The sequence below is a fragment of the Rhynchophorus ferrugineus genome, unplaced genomic scaffold (assembly GCF_030347505.1).
Source record: "Rhynchophorus ferrugineus isolate W39M unplaced genomic scaffold, kcgeb_rfMv2 rfM9, whole genome shotgun sequence".
Taxonomy (NCBI): domain Eukaryota; kingdom Metazoa; phylum Arthropoda; class Insecta; order Coleoptera; family Curculionidae; genus Rhynchophorus; species Rhynchophorus ferrugineus.
Window position 1 is genome coordinate 37,852,678 of NW_027472588.1, and position 27,714 is coordinate 37,880,391.

At 36.8% G+C, this 27,714-nt stretch overlaps 2 protein-coding genes across 2 annotated transcripts in view; both read left to right on the forward strand.

Moving 5' to 3' along the window:
- Window positions 1–395: 395 nt before the first annotated feature.
- Window positions 396–26,869, forward strand: LOC143202868 (uncharacterized). Its single transcript, XM_076414789.1, has 5 exons — window positions 396–606; window positions 3,296–5,613; window positions 14,273–14,371; window positions 14,428–23,899; window positions 23,960–26,869. The coding sequence occupies exons 2-5, from the start codon at window positions 3,321–3,323 to the stop codon at window positions 25,665–25,667; spliced, it is 13,572 nt and encodes a 4,523-aa protein (XP_076270904.1). The 5' UTR covers window positions 396–606; window positions 3,296–3,320; the 3' UTR covers window positions 25,668–26,869.
- Window positions 26,870–27,520: 651 nt separating this feature from the next.
- The window catches only part of mtd (TLD domain-containing protein mustard), a 141,346-nt gene continuing 141,152 nt past the window's right edge, over window positions 27,521–27,714 (forward strand). The window contains exon 1 of the mRNA XM_076414847.1: window positions 27,521–27,655. The gene's annotated coding sequence lies outside the window, so the exon portion shown is untranslated. The remainder of the gene's footprint in view (window positions 27,656–27,714) is intronic.

Genomic DNA, 27,714 nt, shown 5'->3' on the forward strand with positions numbered 1-27,714 from the left:
CATATGTCGATGTACCATTGTCGTTTATTGGAATTTAAAGTGGTTTACTGTTTTCGTTATAATCAACATTGTTTTTGGGAAAACATCTAAAGAAATATGCGACGAGGAATTCAATAATAAAAATTTTGGACAAAAATGACACAAAAAGTACCCAAACCACATTTTATTGATTTTATTAAGAACAAGAAAATTTTCGGTCTGCCTTTCCAGGCTACGTTGTTATCCACGTTATTTCCCGCATTACAAATGGGAAATCGGGAGTTATACAATGAACGAAGCTAGGGCACTTCGTCGATCATCCCTTAGCGTTAAAATGCAGCCAACATAACGGTATTAAAAATAAAATACATATTTTTTTAAGTAGTTAATCAGCTGGAGACTGCTGCTGCGCAGGCGTATACCATCGATGTTAGTTTTGTCGGACTGTGCGCGTACGTGAAAGCTTCGCCCTATTCTATATTAAAACAAAGTTGTTTTTGTTTGTTGATATTAACCTTAAACTAAGTGGAAGTTGGCAAAATGTTTGTGCTGGATCTGCGTAGGGTCACAGGACAACCTCCCAACATCGTCTTGAGGTGAACGCTGGCCGTATTAACCTCATTTTAGGTAAGTTACTTGTGACAGTTTTGTTACGTGTGTCCTTGGAGGAAAGGGTGTATGAATGCAGCCTTATTGAAGTTGGACCGTTTTCGAACGGCCGAGGGGGTTCCTCTTCGAATGAGCCCCCTCGGGGTGCTCCAGTGATCCCCACTCCATTACTACTGGCTGGTCAGCGTATTGTAGCTATTTCTTGACACTATTTATATCGACAGACGAGTGTCTACTTACATACTTTGAGTATATAAATGTTCTGAGCATATTTCAATATTGTTTACATCGAAATCGCCTTTCTGACAAGAAAAAAAAAGAACCCAGAAGGGAATTCTATATATTTTTTCATCAGTTCTACAATCCTACCAGGGTTGATCAAGAATTATGAAATCCTAATGTCATTAATGACTTCATAAATCTTATAACAAATGTTCAGTATTGCATGTGCTACGATATTTTATTGCCTTGCATATATGAAATATAAAATATACCTTAACTTAAGCATATACAGTTGTCGGAAGAAATCCAAAAAAAAAAAACATTAATTTCTGCTTCTGTTATTGCAGGTTATCAGTAAAGACCACATGAGAAAAGTTGATGTTGATTTGATAGCCAATATTAAATGTTATGATAAGATAATTCTCTAAATAAATATAATATTTTTCAGAAATTCACAACGGCCCAAATTATTTTGATTATATTACTGGTATTTTTATATAAAGATGATCATCTTTATAATGTATAGGATCTACTATGATCTCGAGAAATTACAATGTTTAAAATAGTCGTGCAGTTACACACGTTGTACACTGAAAAACCTTTGAAGCAGGCGTTTTTTTTTATATCCGTATAATTTACTGGTTTTGTGCACATTAGTAAAGTGCGTAACTATTAATGACAACAAATAGTAAATGTAGTTGGGTTTCAAATGTTTTAATTTGTTTAAACTTCTTTTGTTGTTTTTTGTGTTGGATCATATCCAGTGTAGTACACAGTGTCAAAAGTATTTTGCTTACTTGTCAACAATAATAACAATAAAATTATGTAAAAAGGCTTCTATGATTGAAGCACGCTCTATTTAATTTTCATTTTGGACTTTAACCCTTCATATCTCTGCATGGCACAGTTACATAGATACGATAATGATCCTTACTGAAAACATTATCGGCATTTGAAATGTCTTGAATCTGTTCATGTTTCAATTACTAGACTGGTTACTATTGGTTTTTAACCTATTATTTCTTCCTACATTATTTTTTATTTAATTAAATTTTAGCGATTGAACATAAACATAACTGTAGTTATGCAGAAAGTTGAACTGAAACAGGTAAAATAGTACCTAAAATTTTAAATGTTTTCTAATCCATTATAATACTGCCATAAAATGTATTTGCTTATTCTGTAAATTTGTATATAATAATGTCAGACATCCATTTATGGTGTCCTTTTTCGGAATTTATACTAAATTGAGGATTGTATTAAACCCTATTAGCAATAAAACTAGGTTTGAAACTATTTATTCTAGTGAGGTAGGGTAAATATGGCAACGTGGTGTATAGTTGGGGCTGTCTTTGACTCATCGTCTGTTCGGCAGATTTGTCCCTGTACCAGTTGGTAAAAACCCTTTGTTGATATTACTACGTAGAATTGTAAATGTCAAAAGGTTGATCATTAAGTAAATTTTGTTTCCTTTTTTGATCGAGCTGGATGGTTAGTATAGATTTCATACATTTTTTTAAATAACGTTATCTGTTTTGATATTCAGTATCATTGTTACTACATTGATTGAACATTTAAGGTTGTATTGAGAAAAGTTATATGCATTATTATTAATACATAATATTACGAACCTTCTGAACATTTAATGGTTGACTTAATTTCGGGTATTTTGATAAAAATATCGTGTCATTAATCGGAACAAATGACAGTTGGAAACGTAAGTTGTTAAATTGCATCGAAATCACCAACTAACACTTCTACGTCTGTGTCGATGTAGTATGTTTATCTTCCAACACTCAGTGCTTTCAGCCGTATTTTTCTCTGTTTTAAATGTATGTATGTATTTTGTTGCCTCGATATCTTCTAAACAGTTCAGTCTAATGGCATATGAATATAATTAAATGACAGAATTAATTTTAAGTCATGGCGCATTAAACGTTAGGCATGGAAAAGTAAATCTCTGTAAGACGGATTCAGTAATTCGGTTTGAACATGAATTTAAAATCGTATATTTGTAAATATCGCTAATAGTGCTAATTTTCAACAAAATCGTGTGTCTGCGTGGAGAAAAATATCGATATTTCGATATTGTCAAAAATATCGATATATCGGGGAATACAAAATAAAATATTTCTTTTTAAATGTATCTATATTATTTTTGTAAGAACCAGGAAAAATATGAGGAAGCAAAAAAGATTGATATGTTGGTCCAAAAATATTGATATTTTTTAAATTAGTACCAGAAACTTTATTTTAAAGGTTTATTACATGTTATGTTTTTATATATTTCATTATTTATATTATAATTTTGCAAAAATATCGAAAAATATTGGGCGATAAAAATATCGATATTTTTTAAAAGAAATATGGATATATCGATATTTTTGCGACATGCCTAGTTCCATCGACATATCGGCGACATGTTTATTTTAAGAATTTCGTGGTAGTTCCGCCAAGTGTTCTTACGGTTGATTTTTCGTTTTAGGTTAGTTGAACAGGGCCAAGTCAGCATGGTCAACAGCGGTTCCTTCACCTCGGACAGCGATCGGAGCGGAAAAACGAACTACCAGCAGATCAGCGACGCGACCAACGTGTCCCAGAGCGCGGACTCCGGCGACGCCACCGACGTAGCCAGCAAGACTGAGTGTTCGAAAACCGCCGACAATGATGACCAGCCGCACGTTGAACCAGCACAGAGCGCCAACGACGAGCCGAAACGTGACGTCGATGACTCCAAGGGCCTTCCGTCGGTTCCGGGTCCGTCCACGGACATCGGCGAGGAACGGACCAAGACCCCGCGCAAGATGCTCTGTCTGTATTGCGAGCGGTCCTTCGTCAGTGCCAACCTGCGACAAAAACACGTCGAGCGAGCTCATTCCACCAAGCCCAACCGAAGGGTGAGCGCGCGGCGCCAGAACCAGCTCAGTACCACGCCCTGCGGGTACTGCGACAAACTGAACAACTCGGAACACACCCTCAGCGATCTTTTCCGCCATTATGTACAGCAGCATTCCACCAGATATTTCGGCTGTCTCACGTGCGAGGATAGGTTCCTCACGTTGGCGCACCTGAGCGATCACAACTCAGCCAAGCACCAGTTGGATGAGAAGGTCGACGTGAATCCCGCCGAGAAAGATCAGTTCGTCGGAGAAGGTATCAGGGAGTTGACCAGAGGTCGGGTCAGGGCCAAGATGGAGGAGGTGGCCGAACCAGCGCAAGACTCCAAGCGCAAGAACAAGGTGAAGGATGTCCGAGGCAAGAAGATTGGCGTGAAGACGTCGAAGATCGCGCTGAAACGGAGCAAGCGTCTACAGGCCCAGGCTAAGGAGATGGAGATGCAGAAGAAGAGACGCGACCGGAAACACGCCAACAACCACAAGACAGAGAACGGCTCGGGCAACAAGCAGCAAGAGAAAGCTAAGAGCGCGTGCGTGAATCCCTATCCGGAATTCGACAGTTTTTACAGGGTGAAGAAGATCACCGACCACTCCATCGACAACCTGAAGATCAGCTCGCTGACGTTCGACGATGTCTTCGACAAGGCCTTCTTCAACCGCATCAAGTGCAATATCGAGGAGAATCTCCTCCACCACATCGACGGCAAGCTGTTCAAGAACGAGGAATCGGAGAGTCGGATATCGAATTTCGAGAAGGAGGTCCAGAATGGCAATCAGGAGAACTACGGTTGCGAGCTGTCCCTGAACGCCATCACGCCGGTAGCCTCGCTCTCGCTCAACTCCCAGTTCGGGGAGGATTTCGAATCTCAGATCGAGTACGGCGCGAAACCGTCGAAGAAAAAGAGCCAGAGCAAGAGCGACGAGGTCCATTACAAGTATTTCACCAGGAGGAAGTACCAGGCGAGCATACTGCAGCAAAAAGAAAACCGAGATCTCAGCAAATTGGACATGTGGACCCAGATGGTGGTGAAGGAACGCCAGGAGCGGATGGCGAACAATAAAAAGTCGCAGAAAGAGATCGACGAGTACACGGCCGGCCACGAATACAAGAACAAGATAAAACGGGAGGAACTGAACCGTATCTTGGATCGGCGGGGTCCCTTCGAGGATCTCAAGGAGGAACTCAGCAAGAAGGCGGCCTTCGATAAGCTGAATCTGAGTTCGGGCAGCGACGTCAGCCAGGAGGTGTTCACGGACGTGCGGGAGGTCATCAACGATATCTTGAACCGGGTATACGAGGCGACCAAGGAGGACGACGTCCTTCCTGAGCTAGACGGCCGCGGGGAAGTCGATCACCGACAAATACCGTCGTACCTCGATCTGCGCCGCAAGGACTGGTCCGCTCAGGAAGAGATCGACCGGTCAGATCGCATCGCTTTGATCTGCTCGTCGCAGGAGACCGAGAACTTCGAGATGCCCACGAACAAGATTAGGCCCAGGAACGAGCTGGTCGAGCTGACGGGCGAGTGGGCGAGAAGCAGGATGTACATATGCGCGGCCTGCGGAGGCAAGTTCTCCAACATGAAATACCTGCTCGACCACAAGAACCTCTACCATCAGAACGTTTGGGTGCAGCATTACGAGTTCGTCGGGAACCAGAGCGAACTGTACCGGCACCTGAGCATACCGGCCCTGGGAAAGGTGGGTGTCGTGGAGGAGACCGTCTCGTGCAAACAGTGGAAACGTAGTGAGTCCAGGACTTGTGCCAAGTGCGCGAAACAATGCAACTCGCTGGGAGAATTACACAGACACGTTTTGGAGTGCGGTGGTGACTGGACGTGGATGTTGGCCAGGAAAAAGTGCAAATATAGACCGTTTGGTGCTAAATCGCGAAGAAAAAGAAAAGGTAAGACTCAATCCACACCGCCCCCCAAACGTATGAAATTCGACTCTTTCTAACACCTCCTCATTTTAAGCAATAAAATACCACAGACTTTTCAACTAATTGTCAGAACAGTAGTAGTATTGATTTTGTATGTTTGTATATGCTTGACATTTTTATTGGATTAAAATTTTATCCAGGAAATTACAATGTATACATACATAGGTATTAAAACGATTAAATATATAGACCTAAGAAATACCCAAAATAATTAACATTTGCTTGTTTCAAATTAAATAAGAAGATACTTTTTATAATTAGAAGCTACAAGTATTTTAGTACTATTTAAAACTATAGCTTCTGGAACCTAGGTGTTCATAATCATCTTTTCGCTTTACAAAAAGCAATAAACACATTTGTTTTTTTTTACACACAGCTTTCCTATTTTTATATTATATCATTTCGATATCTATATCAAAGTTAACGTTTTTCGACTGATTACTGTTTCCAGAAATGACAATATACCCATATAACGTTTTGGTTTATAACTATGTTTTATTATGTTATTTTAAGTAATAAAAGTGCCTCTCAAAGTTACACTTATTTCAGTTTATTTGTTTTGTTACTGTATGTAAACTGTCCTATAAATATGATGAAATATATTGAACAAAACATTAAGATACATCCAACCTAAAGATACATGTCATAATTTATACTTTTATGTACATAAATTATTTTATTTAATATAATATGATTTGGCATATTATATATTACATAAAAAGGTTATATTTTTTTGGAGCATACATTTACGTGGTGTTTATAAAAAAATATTTTATGTTGCTATTATATCAGAAATTTGTATAGAAATTATTTTATGTAAATGTAAGTAACATGTACAGTGAAGTCAATGATAATGGGTACAGGTACCAAGGTCGACCTATTGGTGGATAATTTTTTGGGTGTATCCTTCATTGTTCCATCAATAAGCAATTTTTGGATTTTTTTTTATCTATATGAGACCTCAGTTGACATTAGTATTTAATCGATTAAAAAAAACCTGAATGCATAAAAGTGTACTAAAATCAGGTGAAAACTAATAATGCTTTTAGGACTGATCGTTTCTGGTTATATTTTTTCATTGGTTTTGTCAAGCATCTTTTTAATTACTGATAATGAAAACTGAATTAATATCTTGTATAAGTTGGTTATGAGTTAGTACTGAGTGGCACATAGCGATAACAAGTGGTTTCCTCGAATTTCGTTGGATATTATATAAGATAATATTGCTATAAGATATATTTATTTCTTTATTAAATCGGTAAAATTTATATCAAAAATTAATTTTCAAATATTGTAAAATAAGTTGAATTTATATAAATAAATTTATATAAATATAATTATAAAATAAAAGTTGAATTTATATAAATCAATGAAAACAAATTAACTGGATAGATAACTCCAGATCTCTAGAGTTCTAAAGGTGTTTGAGATTAATAACAATTTAATCATTTATTGATGATGACATAGAACATTTTTCTAACCATGAAAATCAGGGGGGAGGCAATACTGGCGGATGTTGAAGTAGTTCGTATTTTGATTCAGCGATTTTGGTTATGAATGATTTTTTCTTTTGTGAACTTGGTCTTTTTGCGATTTTTCATTTGATGTAAATGGCAATTGACAAAATTCCTTAGTTATACATATATATACGATGCACAAAATATTTTAAATCATTTTTAAAATGGTACTTCAATGTGCTTCTGTACCATTGTTAGTGAATAACAGCACTCATTGTTCATCAAGCTAGCTTAGACTTTGTGTATTTCAAGTTCATTTTAATTTAATCAGGAATATTATGTTATGGCTATGCTCTTGATAAATTACCTCCATTTTTTAGTTCTACTTGTTCACTGATCCTCCGTGAATTTTGATGTCATCAGTATAAACAAACATTAGCATTTTTTAACTCATCTGAAATCTTAAGACCAAGACATTTTACGCGATTTTCATTCTGTTGTATCGATAGATATAATGATTCCCTTGAATCGTATTGAATATTATTACATTGTATATTATATTTTCACTATGGGCATTGTTTTTCCTATTCTGAAGAAATAGCAAGTTTTGGTTTTATCAGGTTTCAGTGGGTTTTAACTAATCTGACAAAAACCCTAGATTTTTATGACAAAACAAACTCTTCAAGTGGATTTTGAATGCACGTTTCTTCGTCAGTAACGCCCACATTAGTAAGCATCTTTAAGTTAAATTATGCTTCAACGATTATTATATACACATTTTATTTTAAAATGTTTTTTGTGTTAAAATCTACAGATATCTTCTAGATTTTGATTTGGCATTTTACTTGGGTCAATACCTTATACTAATTACGAAATAATAAGTAATTTTAACTCCATATCTTGTTTATTTTATATTTTTATTTACTTTACTCATCGTTTATTTTCAATATTAAGCACCGCAAGTGACTTCGGCTAATTTCCTTTAATTCAAAATAAAATTACAGATTTCTCGTATGTTTTTATTTGACATGTAATGTGATACTTTATCTTGGTTACCGAATAACAAGTACTCTGTGTTATCTTATGTGCTTTATATCTTTGTTTACTGTTATCATTTATTTTTTATGTTAAATAGCATATCTATGAGATCAATCTGTGACAAGAAAGATATTTCGGTTATATAACAACCATTTTTCGAAACATTTCTGGTCAGATACTTAGACATATTTGGGATGTGTTGGGATTGTTTTAGATTGAGATATTGATTTGGAGTTCATTTTAAATATAATATGTAATAATCAATATTTTTAACATATTTTCAATTAGCTTCAAAAATTCCATTGACTTTTTACAAAAAAATGATACAAAATCATTCTTTTTACCCATTTTTTTTCGGTATCATGTTTGTCTAGTACTTCCTCCGGCTCTCTTATTTATAATGAAGTGCACCTTTCTCCGTTATGAGCTCATTTTTTCTAATATCCTAGGCTTTATGCCTAGAGGGTGGGGAAACAAAACCATTTCATTACTTAGATGAAGCTTAGTCAAGTAGGTCTTTATCTTCTGATTGTTTGTTAATTTTTGTATAGGTTTCTAACACCTACAAAAGAGCACTATTTTATTTAATTTGTAGTTTTCGATGTTTGGTTATGCTTTTTTAAACTTTTTTTTATAATTTGGCGATTATGTGTTTTGCTGTTTATTTTTGTTGTAAACACCAAGTTGTTTTTGCTGTATGAGTGGATATTCTGATATTTGAAATAAATTATTGTTGTTTCTATTAGTGTGATATCTCCATTTTGTTATCGCAAATTATGTTTTTAACATTTTGGACCAAATCTATCGGCTTCAAAATCGCAATGGCCATTGTTATTCCAACTTTTAACTCTTTAATTTAGGTCTAGTTGAATCTTTCTATTTTAGAATCATCGTAATTCGAAATAATCCTATTATATACTGGTTCATTTGGCTAGTTGTCATCATCAAAACTTTATCGTTGATATATGGTCAAATTGAAGTAATATAATATGAAAGAAAACAATGTTACCAACTTTCAAATGATAGTTGCAGTACTATTAGTGAAACAACTTTTACTATTTTTAAAACAATGAATAAAAAATACAATTGAAGACAATCTGGTGCTTGATAAGCATTATGGAAACTATTCACATGAAAATTTAACTATTGTTGATTGGTATGTAAGAAGGGTCCTATTTTGATGGTCGTATATGTAAAACAAGACGAATAGCTATTATTAACATAAAAATACAACCGCAATTAATCGCACTAAACTGATCTTTGAAACCGACATGCTTTGAAGATACAAAGGGACATGACAAAATATTTTCTATATGTCATCCTTCAGCTATATTCAGTTAATAAGTTGACTAATATTTACAACATAATACAATCACCGTAAACCTCACTTAACATCTTCATTATTATTAAAAAATGGAAATATTTTTGATTTAGTCTATATAACATTTCATAGCAGCTCATTTTTAATATAGTTATTATTTCACCATAAAACTGACACCTTTTCACTGACAAAGGTAAAAAACTATCGATTTTTTTTTTTTCATTGGACATAATAAATTTAGCCAAGATTTTGTATTAACATATTTTATTAGATTCTTAAATTCTATACTTAAAATGATTGTTTTAGTGAATTCAAATAAATGTTAACTTAATTTTATTAAGCATCTCCAAGAAACCTTGAATATCCTTTAGGTGATCTTTTGAGAAAAATTCTGTATTTGATGCTAAATATACTTCGAATTCGCAAACATATATAATAAAACAAAAATGGAGCACGCCAGCAAATGAGGTCAAATCCTTCAATTAAGATCAATAATTGCAAAAACCATAACACTAATATTATAAAATAATCAAATAATACACTAACATATACATGAAACATTATTAAGACCTATTGAACATACATTATTTCTATATAAAACAAACTTAAGTATACGAAGTAGATTTTACAAATATTTCCAGACAATTTTTTGCGTATACTAATGTTACTCAACACGATAAAAAATCCTCTGTTAAAATACCAATACGTGATCCTAATGTAATAACTAAATCGTTATATAAATTACGATTAAAGAAGATCTAAAGATATAAGATATTATAGATTATATTATTTTGTTATATTATGGTCATATTATTTAACTTTTAACTAAAATTTACTTCCTAAGTTAACATTTACTACAGGCTTAGAAAATGTGTTTTGAATCTTCTTACTAGATTTATTTTCACTTTTATAGCTTATTAATTTCGGATAGACTATCAAGTAAATTAGATTTCATAAATATATTACTTCAATCAGTCCACATTTTTATAAAATACGAATTCTCATAGTCTAGAAGTGTCAGTATATGCAGAGTTTATTGAGTCACAACGCTTTCAATGGTGCTAATTTCAATATTTTAATACAATCTATAATATTTATTTCATTCATAAAGATTCATTACTTTAGACAAGACAGGTGTTACTGACCAAACACTAAATAACCTGAAAAGGAACCAGGTTTTTTAATGACAGAATATTTTTCAGCGATTACTTTAAAAACGTGAATTAATGGTTAATACCACATAAACGGGATAGAATGCGTCATATCTGAGTGTCCATTATAACAATGTTTTTAAATAAAATTTTGTACTTTCAACATTTCCAAAACTGTTATGTTAACACTGATGATTTTCTAGAGATTTGCTAGTCACACTCAACTGTTCTAGTTGTTTTATTCAGAACATCAACTGCAGTCGACAATTAAATACCCTCTGTTATGATTTCATTTATGCTTAACTTCTGATACTACCAAATATACTCAACATGAACTTGGACCGGGATATCTCGCTTTACAACTGAGGTTTTGCGGTTGAAATAGCAAATCACAAATCCGAAAATGCCTCTGAATATCTATGCGGTTTTTGTATTTTGCACATTTATTATTATCGATGTTTTTTTTAGACTAGATTACTCTTAATTTATCAACTACCAAATATTTAGACACTTTTGAAAGGTTTGACTAAGCCTTCATGGAAAAAGCCCTCATAATTGTCAACTGTCACAGACTGTTAATATACAACAAATTTCGGCACACAATTCGACATATATCAAAACAAGTAAATTGAAAAGTCCCCGGTCTGACAGATAGATGGCGCTACTGGAATTAAATCCATATGTTTTTTAATTAGCCCTAAGCGTCAAAATATGCGTGTATAAATTTGACAGCACTCGGATCATTAGATTTTGAATTATAGAATTTTGAAAGAATCTTCCATTATTGTGAAAAAATGGATAAGCAAAAACTGGAAAGAGTTTGAAGAGTTTTTGCATCGATATGTGACAATGGATGAAACATGGCTCCATCATTTCACTCCGAAGTCACACGATGAACCCGCTCCCACGAAAGCGTGGGAAAACGCTACAGTTGGCTGACAAGGTTATAGCGTCTGCATTTTGGGATGCGCATAGAGTAATTTTCATTGGCTAAAAAGGAAGGACCATCAACAGCGACTATCACATAGCGTTATTGAACCGTTTGAAGGACGAAATCGCTGAGAAACGGTCGCATTTGAAGAAAAAAAAGTGCTGCTTTACCAAGACAATGCACCGTGTCAAAAATCCATGAGTTGGGCTTCGAATTGCTTCCTCATCCACCGTATTCTCCAGATCTGGCCCCCAGGACTATTTCCCGTTCTCAGATCTCAATTTTCGACGAATGAAGAGGTAATCGACAATACTGAGGCCTATTTTGAAGCAAAATACAAAAATGGTATCGAAATAGTTGGACGATCACTATAATCAGTGTATCACCCTTGAAGGGAATTATGTTGAATAAAAAAAAACTAATTTTGCCAAAAAATGTGTTTTAGTATGGTAGACCGGGGACTTTTCAATTGACCTGTTACTTTATATATCATTAATATATGATTAAGTATATTAATAATAATCTAACTATTTATTATTTAACTAAATAAAAATAAATGGACCGAAATAAGGCATTAATAACATCTATTTTGTCTCAATCGTTTAGAACGATGCAATGCTACCTTCTGTAAAACTCTACGAACTAATTAATTTCAACGCTCTATTTTTGAAACTTTCTTTTTTATTTTCAATATGGTGCGGTGGGCCTAAGAATTAAAAAGAGTCCTGTGAACAACTAGCACGTATAACGATAAAATTATTGAAATTGACATTTCAATAAAATAAAAAACATGTAATATAAAGCTTTCTTGTACTATTTAATTAGTCTATTAACATTAGACTATCTTTTTATATTAAAACACTCTCTGTGAATCATTATAAAATGTACTGATTAACTATAGTTCTAGACATATAAATAACATTTTATATTTTCTGGATTCTACATTCTCAGTTTGTAAAAAATTCTATTTTGTTACCTGATATCTGTCAATATATCCATTTGCATTTATTTTTTACTTATGAATTGGATGCTTTCGTTAGCTAATTATATGTACTAAATATATACATGTTTGAATTGATGTGTAATTTATTTTGATCAATGACGTTCTATTGAACGATGAATCACTATCAAAACTATTAAATTTGAAATGTATTTATATAAAATTAATTATTTATATAATGTGCTGATTTAAGTGGTTTTTGCAGGATTCTCTTAAAACCAATTTCATAACAATATTTACGTAAAATGAAGAATTCCTTCGAATTTTTTTCTAGTAACAGTTTAACGATTTTCAACTTTCAATAAAATAAAAATAAGAAGGTCAAAAATTAATGTTGACTGATTTTACAAGGAATAACACTAATTTGATTCATAAAAATTCAAAGCTTTAGACAGGATGGGTGTCTTTTAGCAAAAATAAATCCTTTAAAATCAATAAATGGTTTTTTATTTAAGACTAACAAAGACGATTTTTTACATACAAATTAAAACAGTAGCTGATTAAGTGACGAGATAACTTTTTTGCAAGATGTACAATTGAATACTATTGAATAATTACTATTATAATTAAGTATGAATAGTCAATATTACACAAACTGTATATAATTCCACAGTTATAACTCCTATTACGATTATGTCCCTGTTACTTTACCAGGAAATATAAAATGTACTTATATGAACTGAATTATTTATATAATGTACCGATTTCAGTTATTTTGCGGGGTTCTCTTAAAGCCAATTTTAAAAAATGACGCGAAACAAAGAATTCTTTGGGATTTTTTTTCTAGTTATAGTTTAGGTATTTTGGTCGTTTTTTAACTTATATCTCATTGTATTATATTCTACCTAGTTCCAATTTTTAATACTATTACATTTTAATGCTTTTACAATGAATTATATTAATTGATTCATAAGAATTCATGGCTTTAGACAATGTGTTCTTTAACAAAAATAAATCATTTAAACATTTATAAATGGCTTGAGCCAGGATAAAAAATGCAGGAAATAACTACTAAAAACAATACTGATTGTATTGCAATTAGAATTATTTGGTATATTTGGGCATAATTAAAAAAAAACGCTACATTGTCTCATATTCCTCCAACATTAACAATATTTAAGATCAATAAAGAGGATTTTTGCAGCAAAATTAAAATAGTAGTTAATTACTACCAGATAACTTTTATTGTAACTAACATATACATAGGAATATTATTCAATAATTACTTTAAAAAGACGAATAACTATGAACAGGCAATATTACACAAACTATATAAAATTGATCAGTTATAGCTCCTGTTACAAGCATGTTCCTGTTATCATAAGGAAATATAAAATGTATTTATATAAATTGAATTATTTATATAACGTACTGATTTAAGTGATTTTTGCAGGATTCTCTTACTGCCATTTTCGTAAAAAGATTTCTATAAAAACTGAAACGAATGAAGGTTTATATGGTGCTCAAAAAACCGCTTTCTCACTCTCACGTTTTTATCTGGTTCACGTGGCCCTGGCTAAGGTGATGAACTAGTCGTCTGGATTGTGGCGTTTGATTTAACTTTAAGATTTCCAGAATCGAACTCTACAAACTATGCATGGGCTATAGATTTGGATAGAGTGTTACTAGATATATATCATGGCTATAAGATCGTAAACAATTTTTTTTTATTTTTTTTATGTTAGAATTATCGACCTCGGGCTAATTTCTTTTTATTTTTATTAGGTTTGGTACGTCGAACCTCAAATAAACAAAAGACTGATCCCCCCGAAAAGAAGACCCTCAAGAAGCCGCTTGACGGACCCCGCCAAAGACCCAGCGACGGTAAGAAAGCGTTCTGGTTTTGCGTTGAAGTTTCTCACGATGGCATCAACTTTCAGCCGATACCATACAGAGGATGCTGGCTAATTTGCCGGCGAAACGTTCCAGACGCAGCCTGATCTCTCTGCGGGACGTCGTGTTCAAGTCGCGGAAAACCAAGGAGCGCAACGCCAGCCAGTCCAAGAAGTGCACGAAACAAGCCACGACGACGAGCATCAATGGCCCGAGAGGTGCGGCAGGAGGAAACAGCAACGCGGCGAAATCCGTTCGTAACCTGAACAAGGTGCTGTCCAGTCGGATATTGGATTTCAACTCGTCCTTGCTGGTTAAGAGGAAGTTGAAGAATATGCAGCAGGGTCGCAAGTCGACTGGGGACGATAGTAACACCTCGACGAAAGGTGACGCGTCCGATAAACGGAAATCGCCGAAAAGAAACCCGCGACCCGAAGCCTCGCCCGGCAAGACGAAGACGCTCTCTCGAAAAATCCTCACCAGTCGCCTGAACATCAAGAACTTCTTCCCAATCAGGAAAAAATCCATGGAGACCGTGTATAAAGGATCGGAATCAGCAGAAGGTCGAGTATCGCCGCGTAACAAGAAAAAACACCGTGATTTACGAGCCGTACGCGATTCGGACTACGTTTCCAAGCTCCAACACCTCAAGACGAACAAGAAGGGTGGCTTGAAAGGTTTCGTGAGGGCCCTGAGTCTACGCAAACGCAATTCGCGCGATGATGACTCGAATCAGGTCGTGTCCGTGCAGTCTGACACGAAAACCTCCCCTCCAAAGAAGAATAACCGCGTAAAAATCAAGATAATCAAGCCCGGTATGGAACCGGAGGAGAAAACCGACGTGGCCTCCACCAAAAAACGGAAACTGCATCGACGGGTGACCGAAATCATCAATAAAGTGAAGAAATCCAAGACGGAGAAAAAGATGGTCCAGGATCAACCTTTTTTAGAAGAGAAGGGCGTCATATCCGAGCCGTTGCCCGAGAAGACGGTAGTGACACCCGCAGAAGTCCGAGACTCCATCATCGCAAAGAAAGATCGTGTCCCTATTGTACCCATGCCGGACACTAAGGAGAACCCTCCCATTCCGGAGACCATCTTCAACTTGACCAACAGCGAGGAGAAGAGCTTGCAGGCCAAGGGTCAGTTGGATTTCGATCGGAAGTCTCAGACGCCCTTACTACCTCTGATCATGGTCACCACAGAGGTAATGGAGGAGACCAAAGAGGACGTTAAGGTCGATCAGATGAATCTGATGCCAATGGTGATCGATACCAATTTAAAATCCAAGTCTACGCCGATGAGCTCCCCAAACATGAAAGGGAAGATCAAGAAGCCGAATCGGGGGTTGAATGACTGTATCGCGATGCTCACCAGCAAGCTGCAACTAAAAAAAGAGAAAACGTCCTCTCTGGATAGTTTGTTCGGTACTTCCTCCACCGTGACCGCGGAGGCTCAATCTCAGGAACATCATCAGCAACAGTCCAAGCTGCAGAAAACCGAATGTATCCTGAAAATTCCCACGTTCAGAGCGACAAAATCGCCGGTTATTGAAGAAGAAACTGCCTTAGATCTCAGTAAGAAGTCGTGCACAAGCACCAGCCCAACGGATCTTAAACCAGACACCATAGAAAATACCATCAATAAAGTTATCGAAGGTGTAATCGAGCACAAGTGCAAGGAAGTATTAACCGAGAAATTGGCGGTACCTACTTGGGCCACCGATATGATTCAAACTTTCCAAACGAGTCCTAGCAGACGGTCGAATAAAAAGACAAACTTTACTACTAGGACTCACGTCGATGACACCATAGATTTCGTGGTGAATTCCAGCAGTACTTGGTACGACAACAAGACCGCGGAGGTGAAGATTGCACCGAGCAAGAGAACTCGGAGGAAGAAAAACTCGGACGATAATCTGATCAAGGATATCATTTTCGGGAAGGACAAGCTGATTATCGCGCCATCCAGCAACCTGCAGGAAATGCCACTGATTGCCAGGATCAAGGAGAACGAGATCAGGCTTCAATTCAAGAAAATATCCGAGGCGATAAGGAGAGCTGTCGGATCAACGGCAGATGTGCCAGAGGCTGTGATAGGTGAAGACGCCAAGAAAAGTGTTAATGAAATTTGTGATAATATTCGCGTATCATACCAGGAGACGATCCGGAACGAATCTTCTTGCCAACTCGAGAAATCTACCATCTTCGATAAGGAGGATACGTGTTGTGACGCAGTTCCAGATCCAGACAACATATCCGAAGAAGCCGAGGAGGAACCCAAAATTAACGAAGACAAAGAAGAAACTACACCAATTATTGATACAGTTAGTCCCGACTTGATTCCAAACGATACTGCTTTAGCTACAAACGACTTAATTCCTAATAAAGCTCAACCAGTTAATACAGAACTAAATCAAAACAATGATGTCAAACTTGGTAATCTCGATAATCTCGAGATTAATGAACCAGTCAAAGAACAAAATGAATTTTATATTAATCAAGATGTTCCCAATGAGATTCCAAGTTCAAACCAAAATATAACAGACGCTATCGAAATTGATAATATTGTTGATCGAAATATCCATATAAATGACAGCATTAGCCAAACAGTTGAACCTGACCCAGAGTTTAAACAATTGATGAGTACAAATGACCGATCTGCTTCGCCCATCATTGAAAAGTGTTCGAATAAGAAAAAGACGAAGAGTAAAAAGAACGGCTTAGGGTCCGCTGACATCCCTATTCCTGAAGACACTCCTAATTGCATCCTACCTGATGAGATTATATCCAAGACACCTACCTCCGAGATAGTTGAACTGATAGAGCAACAGCCAGAGGTTGAAACCAACAAACAGGTACCAGATGTTGCATCCAAATTTAGCCCCTCAGAATCCGATGATGATCTACCTTTAGCGGCGTTGTTAAAGAAAAACGATGCGGACGATGAAAAAGTAACGGAGCCACCTGTCGATACTGACGATTCAAAGGAAAACCACCAGACCGAAGACAAAGTTGGGCCGACTTTGTCGGATATTTCTATGCCAGTTAAAAAGAAGCAAAAGAAAACCAAAACGGTGGCTGTCCAAGATCCAACGAAACCCGTTGAGTGCAAGACATCGGATGACGTTCCCGAAGACGGACAACAAAATCCATCGGAATCACTCAAAGACCCAGTGCAGGAACCCATTAAAATTCTCATCAACGCCCAGAGGACCCGACGCAAATCTAAGAGTTCCAAGAAACTTGACAAAACGGATAACGACTTGTTTAAGGATTTCTCGTTGGTGATCAATAAGAAAACCAAAAGGATTCCCCCCTCTAGTATAGTGGACGATTCAGTCTGTGATGATATTTTAGATACGAGTTTGTTGACCAAACTCGCGACTGATAACATTAGAAAAACAACGGAACCCTGTCTGAATGATTCCGTCGAGGAAATGGACATGGAGATCGAAGATATTCCCATTAATGCCAGTATTATCGAAAGGAATGAAGTACAGGGTCACAACACTGCCGAAACCGAGAACGTATCAGGGGGAATTATTCAGATAGAAACGGTGAATGAGGATCAAGCTGCCGATAAACTCTCATCCGCTAAAGTTCAAGAAACCTCTACTCTATTGAACCAAGCTTCGGATTTCTATCATATGAATACCAGTGATTTATTAACGCTTTGTGGGGAGGCTTACATCGATATGTCCAATAACGAAGATGTGGAGGCTCAGATAGCTGTGGAGGTGTCCGCAAGTGCTATACAAATTGATGATGCTCCAGTGGAAACTTCTATGGATAAAACTCATGTTCATTCTGCAGAAGATTCGGGCTTTATGGAAAAATCGTACGAAGAAGTATCGCCTAGAAAGAAAAGGAACTCCAGAACAACTTCGGGCTTTGAGTCATCCACTGATGATTCCAGCCTTACTAAAAATGAGAGTTACAAGAAGAAACGTGGTAGACCAGTTAAGAATATTCCTAAATTTAAACTAAACAGCACTGACGATAGTCCTCAAGATTCAAACACCAGCCCTACAAATTGCCTACCCGAAAAAAAAACTATTTCCGATGATGTAAACTTGAAGAGAAAGAAAGCTTCCAAGCGACGTTCGAAGTCGACTACCAACATTCCAGATTCACCATATTTTAAATCTTCGAAAGTCGACAAGGACTCCTCGGTTAAAATTGTCCTGCATAAATCCAAGAGTGAACTATCCTTAACTCATATTAACGATCAAAACGTCATTGCACCAAGCGCCGATAAGGACTCAGCGCAAGAGCAGACTTCACTTGACGCAAACACCGAATGTTTGAACATAGATGTAGGAGAAAATCTTGATAAACTTCCTGTTATTGAAAATACAGGTATCCAGCCATCTTCTGATTCAGATCTCTTACCTTTAACACAAACAACATTAAATTCTATTGATTTAGTAGACAGCAGTGTAAGTTTAGAAGCTAGCAAAGACGATGAAGTAATACAAGTTCAAGATGAGGTGCCTAAAATGAAGATTAAGTTAAGCGCAACGTTGTCTTTGGAGAATGTAGACGAACCAGCTGGTGATTCAATCAAAAACGAGGTTTTAACACAGGCATATCAGGAAAAAACGGAAGATATACTTGTAGAAGGTTTCATCGACAAAATACAGACATCTTCAGATCTCGAAGCCACAGATAAAAAGAACGGCAACAAGGTATCAATACCTCCCAATGATTCCCCGCCTGAAATAGGTAACCCCGAAAACATCCTGACGACAAGTGACGACGACCACCTGCAGATTTGTCCGAAAGAACAGGATGAACCAGGACCAGTGAATGAAATAGTAACATCCAAGAAGAAATCAGGAAGATCGCAAAAGAAGAAGAAATTGGCCGATGATTCGGTAAATAATGATAACCTCTTAACCGAATCTCCAACATTAACAGCCGTGAATAAAACAACTGATAATCAATCGCAGAATAGGCAAAAGAAACCTAAAAAGTCCCTTACTGTTGCTGAAACCGCAGTCACGCTCACCGATGATGGTGTTAAACAAAACTCGGAGGATAACACGGGATTCAAAAGTAGAAGATGCCGGAAAATCATCGACTATAATGAGGAAAATTTGGTCAAACAAGCTTTGGGTGAAGCCGTGAATCAGATTGACCCTACAAAAAAATCTGACGCTATAAAAGAAAATAAACGCCCGAAAGAACACAATGATGTAACTAGTCAAAAAGCTTCAACAAAAGTCACCGTTCCAAATAAAACTAATGATTCCATGAAAACGGAAGATACTGATGAGACATCTTTGAAAGTAAATCCTAAAACGCAAGACTTCGAAGTCACCACCGATGTAAAACCGAGTAGCATCATTGAAAATAACATCCAATCCAGTGAAATAAGCAAACCCGAAGAATCGGAAGAAAAACCAGTCGAAGAGACGCCGAAAATATCCAAAGGAAAGAAATTGAAAAAGATCTCCATCGTTAAAGAAGTAGAGAAAGCCGATGCCGTCACCGCTGACTTGATCCCCAGTTCAGACATCATATCGGCGGACAAAGACGTTAGGAATCGGAGAATTCGTAAAACCATCAACTATAACGAGGATAATTTGGAGAAGAGTCTGATTGAAAAGGCTATCATGGAATCTGAGGTGTCCAAGAAAGCATCAAAGAAGAAACATGATCGAGTCGCAACAAACTCAAAAGACACCAAAAATGAATCTGTCACGACCGAGACTAGTCAGCATTCAGTTCTTCATAAAGCAGACACATGTAAAACCATAAACTACAACGAAGATGATTTGGAGAAGAATCTGATCGAGAAGACTATCCTGGAATCGGAGGCGTCCAAGAAAGCATCCAAGAAAAAACATGATCGCATTACTACAAGCCCAAAAGATACCAGAAATGACTCGGGCACGGACGAGACCAATCAGCACCCAGTCCTTCATAAGGTAGAAGAATGTAAAACCATCAGTTACAACGAAGATAATTTGGAACAGAGTCTGATCGAAAATGCTATCATGGAACCCGAGATATTCAAGAAGACATCCAAGAAGAAACATGATCGTATCCCCGTAATCTTAAAGGATACCAAAAACGAATCTGGCATCGTGGAGACCAATCAGCATCCAGTTCTTCTTAAAGCGGAGGAATGTAAAGCCGTCAACTTCAGCGAAGATAATTTGGAAAATAGTGTGATCGAGAAGCCTAGCACGGAATTGGAGACGTCCAAAAAGACTTCCAAGAAGAAACATGAGCGTAACGCTCCAAGCTCAAAAGATACCCAAAATGAATATGTCGAAGCAGAGATCAATCAACAGCCAGTTCTTCATAAGGCGGAAACATGCAAAATCATCAGCTATAACGGAGATGATTTAGAGAAGAATCTAATCGAGAAGACTTTCATAGAATCGGAGGTGTCCAAGAAAGCATCCAAGAAGAAACATGATCGAGTCGCTACAAACTCAAAAGGTACCAAAAACGAATCTGGCGCTGTAGAAACAAATCAACTCCCAGTTCTTCATAAGACGGAGGAATGCGCACCCAAAGATTCTCTGGAGGGGACGCTTCCCGAAAAGAATGATAACGTTTCTCTAGATGTATCATCGGAATCTGTAGTAAATACACCAGTGGACGAAAAGAAACGAAAGAAGAGATCGAGATCGGTCTTGAGGACGGACGATAACGCCGGAGATGGTTTCAACGAAAGGGTACAGGACCTAATAAGTCCTGACATGCAGCAATCAGTTAAAGACACGGAATCCAGAAAACCGAAGAAACCGAAAAATAACATGGACCTGGATATCTCCAACATCCTCGATTTATACGACAGTTCGGACATTAGACGTTCTTTTCGCACACGAAAATCTCTCGCGTTAAAAACCGAAGATGCCGTTAACGCAACAGAAAAGGAAAAACAATCAGACTCGATAAATAACACAAGTAAAACCAGCGAAACAAACGACAAAATAACCCCCGTTGCCAGCCAGATATTCGAAAACCTCAATAAACTGGTCTTGATGGAGGACGACATACTAGAGGACAAACTTTTAGTTCCCGCAATCGATCTAAAATCCGTCTCGAAAAAGGCGAAAACCAAAAAGCACAAGTCTGACAAGGACAGTGACATTACTCCATCAGACTCTCTGGCTGTCGAAGACGATGACATCCCTAAACCCGATACCCTTTTCGTTAATGATGTCGCCCTCGTTGAATCGGGCGACAAAGACGATACTCCTCTAACCATCCCAATGGATATAACACCACCCGAAGAAACTTTCTCCATAACGAAGCCCAAGAAGTCAAAATCGAAGAAATCCAAATCCATGATATTTTTGAACATATGCGAGATCTTCGATGGTACCTTGGACATCTCCAAACCTGAAAACGCCCAGAAAGAAGAGACGAGCGAGTTCTCCGAACTGCCATTGAATGATATCATTACCAGTTCCGAGATGGACATCGCTCCGGTACTGGATGAAATCGACAAGTCATTGGAAAGTGAGGACATTTACGAATTCGCGGACCAATCGAACAAGACGTTCAAGGGTAAGCAGAACAAATCGAAAACAAAGTCCAAAGTGACGGAAGAACGTCCTAAACGATCAAACAAAACTAAAGCTTTGGAAAATATTTACGACAAAACATCTGATATGGAAACTGACATAGGAAAAATATCCGATATCGTGAATGAAAACAAGGATCAAGATACAGAGGAAAAATCTCATGCCCCGCTAGAAAACGCATTGGATAGACCACTGACTGATGAAAATGCTTTAAGTCAACACAGTGAGGATGCTAGTAAAGCCGAACAAAGTCAGATGATTGAGAATTCAGAACTACGTCGCAGCCGACGTGGTAGCAGGAAGGTAGCGTCTTATAACGAGAATGATCTAATCGATCCGCTCATAGATGCTTTGGAAAAGCGCCGTAGTCACGTGAAGAAGGACAAATCAACCGAGAAATCTAAGAAAGAGGTCATCAAAGACGTTTCGGATAATTTAAAAACATCAAAACCTCCATCGGAAGCAATAGAACATCACAAAACGTCAAAACATGAAGATAATAACGTTAGCTTGCCGAAACGTCGGGAAGATCATATCCAGGATTGTCAAGAGGAGAGCGACGATTTGGGACAAGAGAAGATCAAAGACATTGACAAAATCTATGAGTTCACTGAGGATAGTCCTGAAAATACCGGGGAAATACGGGAATTGTTTTCCAAAACGAAGAAACGTTTCCAACCGAAACGTGATAGTGTCGATAGCGAGAGCGTTGTAAATACCACGGATACTAAGAAGACTAAAGCGGATGAAAAAACCAAAGATGATCAGGAACAGAGCAAAACGAATTACTGCGATATATGCAAGAAGTACTTCATTAGAATGGAGAATTTGGTAAAACATAAAACTACACTTACTCATATTTCGAAACTCTCGGAACTGGAGGCACGAGAAGCCGAGAAGAAAGCCAGGGAACATTCCGAGGAAATAGAGAAAGAGATAGACACTCCCACTCCACAACCAATGAGAGTCGATATCGATATTACTGATATATTACAACAGCCTGAAGCCCCAACGGTGGAATTAGAGAAGCAGGTACCGCACACCAACACTCGTTCCGTGAACTTGGTCGATATCATCAGTCACGTGTTGAACAAACCTGTTTTGGAAACGTACACGTCCAGCAAGGCATCTTATCCGGACGTCTCCAAGTCCGATGTCCGACAGTACAAGAGCTTGGCGGAGAGGAAGAGTTTCGATGCCGACAGTCAGCTGTCCGCGATCGACGTTCAATATATACACCCGGTGATATCCAAAACGTCAATTTTAGAAAAACAAATTAATCTATTAGAGAATATAATCGGCTCCAACTTGGAAAAGACCGCAGTCAACGAGATTCCTGAGCCAACTAACAATTTCATCGACGACATCTCGTCTTGCTCGAATAATTCGTACGTCTCTAACCCGTCAGTGTCTAATGAAAACTCCGAACTCATATCCGAAGTGAACAACGTTCACAGCGACTTTGTTAAGCCCACACAATACGAGGAAATATCGCTAGACTCGACCTTAGCGCGGGAGGATCCGAAACTGCGTAAGATCTTAAACAGGGACGAGGAACTGTTTCTGGAATGTTGCAGTTTGTTGAAGAGCGGATCCGAGGTTTCCAATTCCAATTATCCCAAGAACTGCAAGCAGAAACCTGACGTTCATCCGGTAGAGGTTGATGATTGTGACTGGGTCCAAGGTAATAAGTTGATACAACGATCAGAGGAGGCCCACGAGTACTCTGATAACTCCAGAACTCCGACGCCATTGGGTGATACTTATGATGATGATGCATCAAACTCTAACACAATTTCATCCAACTGGAATCTGAATTCGGAAAAGCCACCAGCGGAAAATCGAAGTTTTTCTTTTGAGGAAGTCATTAGCAAGGAAGAGCACGAGTCTCAAACAGGCATATCATTCGGAGAGATGTTAACTAAAGGACTGAAGAATCAATTCGAGAGTAGCCCTAATTTTCCCTCTAGGTAAGTGTACAAGTCTACAGAATTGTAAATAATCATCATTACCTATTAATTCTTTTGTAGAACTCCTGTATCATCTCTAACACCTAATTTCTCCAATGATGAAAAGAAAGATGACAGTGACTGTTCCACTGCCAGCAGGAAAATCATCACCAAAGGAGCAAGAAAAGTATTCGAGGGTCTGAAGGTCTCTATCCCCACTGAAGAACTCAACCTAGATCTTATCAATCAAAGTCCGTTGAATAAAAAAATGGACATTGAACGAGCCATTCCGGAGCCACAAGTGATATCTCCACCCCCGAAACCCCGGTCTACCCGAAAATCAAAGCCCGTGAAGAAGTCCCAGGTTGGCAGTAATCTGTTCTTTAAGGTAAATAAAAAGAAGGCATCACCGAAACCTCCTGCTATACAGAACGAGCGACACGACATGTACAATTTCGAAGAAACTCAGTGTAAATCGGACAGTCTCGTTAAAACAAGTGCGGATGAAGTGAAATCTAAAGCTGCAGACGTGAATAAATACCTTAGTGATAATGATAGTTTAGATTATACGGATTCCAATGGTGCTGATGCTAGATCACTATCAACGGTCTCATCAGTTTCCGCTTTATCTTTTAAAAAACCTGAAATAGCACCAGAAAACATTCCGAAGAAGAAGTGCATGATCATGGGGAAGATATTTAAAAACGCCGCTAAATCCAAGATGGACGAAATCGACGAAGAACTAAGAAACATTCCGGAGATACCGGAGATCGATAACCTGGAGAAGGTTGAGAACTATGTTCTCAGTTGCCAGAATATTAGCAGTCCTCTGCCACCGCCTATCTTCCAACAACCTCTAGAGGAAGTGCCTAAAAAACCTAAAATGACGGAGGAAGAGATGAACCTGCTATTCGATAAACTACTAGGCAAAGAAGCCGCGGAAAACTCGATACCGGTCAAGGCAGTAAAACCGATAATTAAACCTTCCGCGCCAAGAGTTCCGAAAAGCGATAAACCGACCGATCCTAAGAAGAAATGTACTAAATCTAAGAACCGCAAAAGGACACGCGTCAACTCTGAATCGTCCGATGACGAGTTCAACATCAGTAAAACTATTAGGAAACGATCGAACAAAAAGAACAACGACGACTCTGGCATCAACTTGGAACTAGAACTGAAAGAGTGCATTGGTGTAGCCAGCAGGAAGAGTCAGCGCAAGTGCACCAGCGGTAAACAAAATGTGTTAGTGGAATACTGGAGTTCTGATGAGGATGCGTTCGAAGCCATGCTAGAGAGTCAAAAGGTACAGCCCGGAAAGGAAGAGGAGCGAAAGAAGGCCGATATCGAGATGTTGGAAGTCCCCGAAAAGCTTCCAGATATGATAGCTGACCCGGTTAAAGAGAACACTGGCGTTAAACCAATAAAAACGAAACAGATCCAGAGAAAGAAATTACTAACCCATAAAAAATCGAAGATCCAAAACAGGAAGCCTCAGGACTCGAACAGCAGTTATTCGTCGAGTACATCAAACAGGAGGAAACGGGCTGCCGTGAATCCGTTGTATCACTGGTCGAGTTCCAGCGAAGATGAGTCCCAATCGCTTATCGAAATAAAGCCAATCAGGGAGGAAGACGACGATGAGGAAGAACGTCCCGTACAGCATGGCTGGATAGTTGGAGACTCCCCTAAGAAACTAGTTACGATGCTAGCTCTGACCAAAGGCAAGAAAACCGAGGTGGATAGCGTGAAGGAGCAGGGCAAACGACGCGCTTCTAACACCGTTAGCTGACGATAAATGACACCCTTTTATTTCCAATCTTCGCATGTACAGCATGTTGTAAATTGAAGTACAAGGGATAGAACAAGCCCAAGTTTGTAAATATCAGTGCTGTCTAATGTATTAAATAATTCTTTTCTTAGCGTATTCCCACATATTTTTCAAAGAAAATTGTCCATCGCTATAAAAACAAGAAGAAACCAAGACAAAGTAAAATATTTAGATATAATCGAATTGAAAGAATACTTTTAGGTCGGTAATGTAAAGGATACGTTAGTTTTCTTCTAGATGGTCTTGTCACGTATTATCTGGCAGCTTTTATAGGCCGTTTTCCATTATGAATTGTATCAATTCAGCCATTGGTTTAGAACAAACACAAATTTAAAAGGCCCAGAAACGATGCTGCAATTAAACAAATATATATTTTCGGATTTCGAAGTCCCCTTTCTTTTTACCACGTTTAAAGTGATTCATTAACAAGTATTTTGTTTTCATCGAGTCTTAACATGAATCAACAGGATCAGTGTTATCAAGAAAAAAATTTAGTATGATATACATATATATATATTTTTTGTTATAGAGATGGTATTTTTTGTTTCCTCACTTTTTATATAAATAAATGTATTATATTATGAATTTTGTAATATGGAAAATAAAAACTAAATATATTATTGAACAAAAAGGTTTCTTGTTTCGCCGATGACAAGAACTGTTAGGTATGTCATTTTTTTATTTTGTGTTTATTAGTTAATTATAAATTTTTTGGTGCTTTTTTACGAACATTTTAACGAAATTGTATCATTATTTTTCTTTTCCCCCGACTGAATAGGACAATTTTATTTCGCTGCCACAAATACTAGTTTTTTTTGTATAATGTTTGTTAAATTAAAGAAATATATTAATAATTTTTCTGTTCTTCATTAACGGTCACCTTATTTTACGTTAAATTAAATTGAATGTTTTGTGTACACTGTATACCTAACTATACTTTATTTTTGTAATGTGCATTAAATCTATTGTAAGAGAATAATTTTTATAGTTTTTTCGTATAGTTAATTGTACAATAAAAATTATTGCTAGTTAATTGGCGTTATGTTGCTTGATCTTTTAACTGCCGACAGGTGCCTTTTGTCACATTGTAACTCTGACCTTTTTTTTCTCTTTGTAAATATAAAAATATGTAAAATTTTCGTATATACTGGATTATCAGGAAACAATTTGTTTTTCTTTAAAAATGTATTGGAAATATTTCTAATAAAGTATGCATTATAAGTTGACAAAATATTTAAGGTTTACTATTTAACTCTATATATTTAAATAGTAAACATATAATGCATATACAACCCATATAGAATTGCAGAAACGTAAAATTATACAATGTTTATTTATTCAGTAACATATTAAACCTTTAGACCTACCTTCAATGTAAAACTATATATTTTAACGGTCTACATACAATATTTCTCTTAATGACCTAATATATCTTTAAAAAGTCATATGGATTAATAAGAATTCCTTTATAAATTATTAAAGGGGCCTATAAAATATTTTTCTAACTTGTATATTTGGTTGCATAACAAACCTTTGGAAAATCATTTAAATATTATAATTTAAAGTATACTGCCATTTATTTATTTGCTTAAGCACATATATTATATGTGATTATTGACTATATATTGGAATTAATATATATTTTTAAAATTCAAATCGTTTTAAACTTATTTGGAGTATGGCTACACTGGCTCAAATTATAACCTCACAAATTTTGAAAATTGAGGATTAGTTTACTTACTGAAACTATTATTTTATGATTTTATTTCATTAATTCAATTCATATTAGAACACAATTTCTCAGGACAGTCGTCTTTATGTAACATTTACTTTAATCCGCATATTATTATTAAAATTAAGTTAAAGATAATGTGTTTATTTTGCCGGTTTTGATACGAAAGGACAGTGATTTATAGTTTTTTTTTGCGAAAAATTCCTTTACGTTAACGGTAAGTATTAAGTTTTATTTACATGGATATGTAAACATAATTATAGTAATAATTAAAGT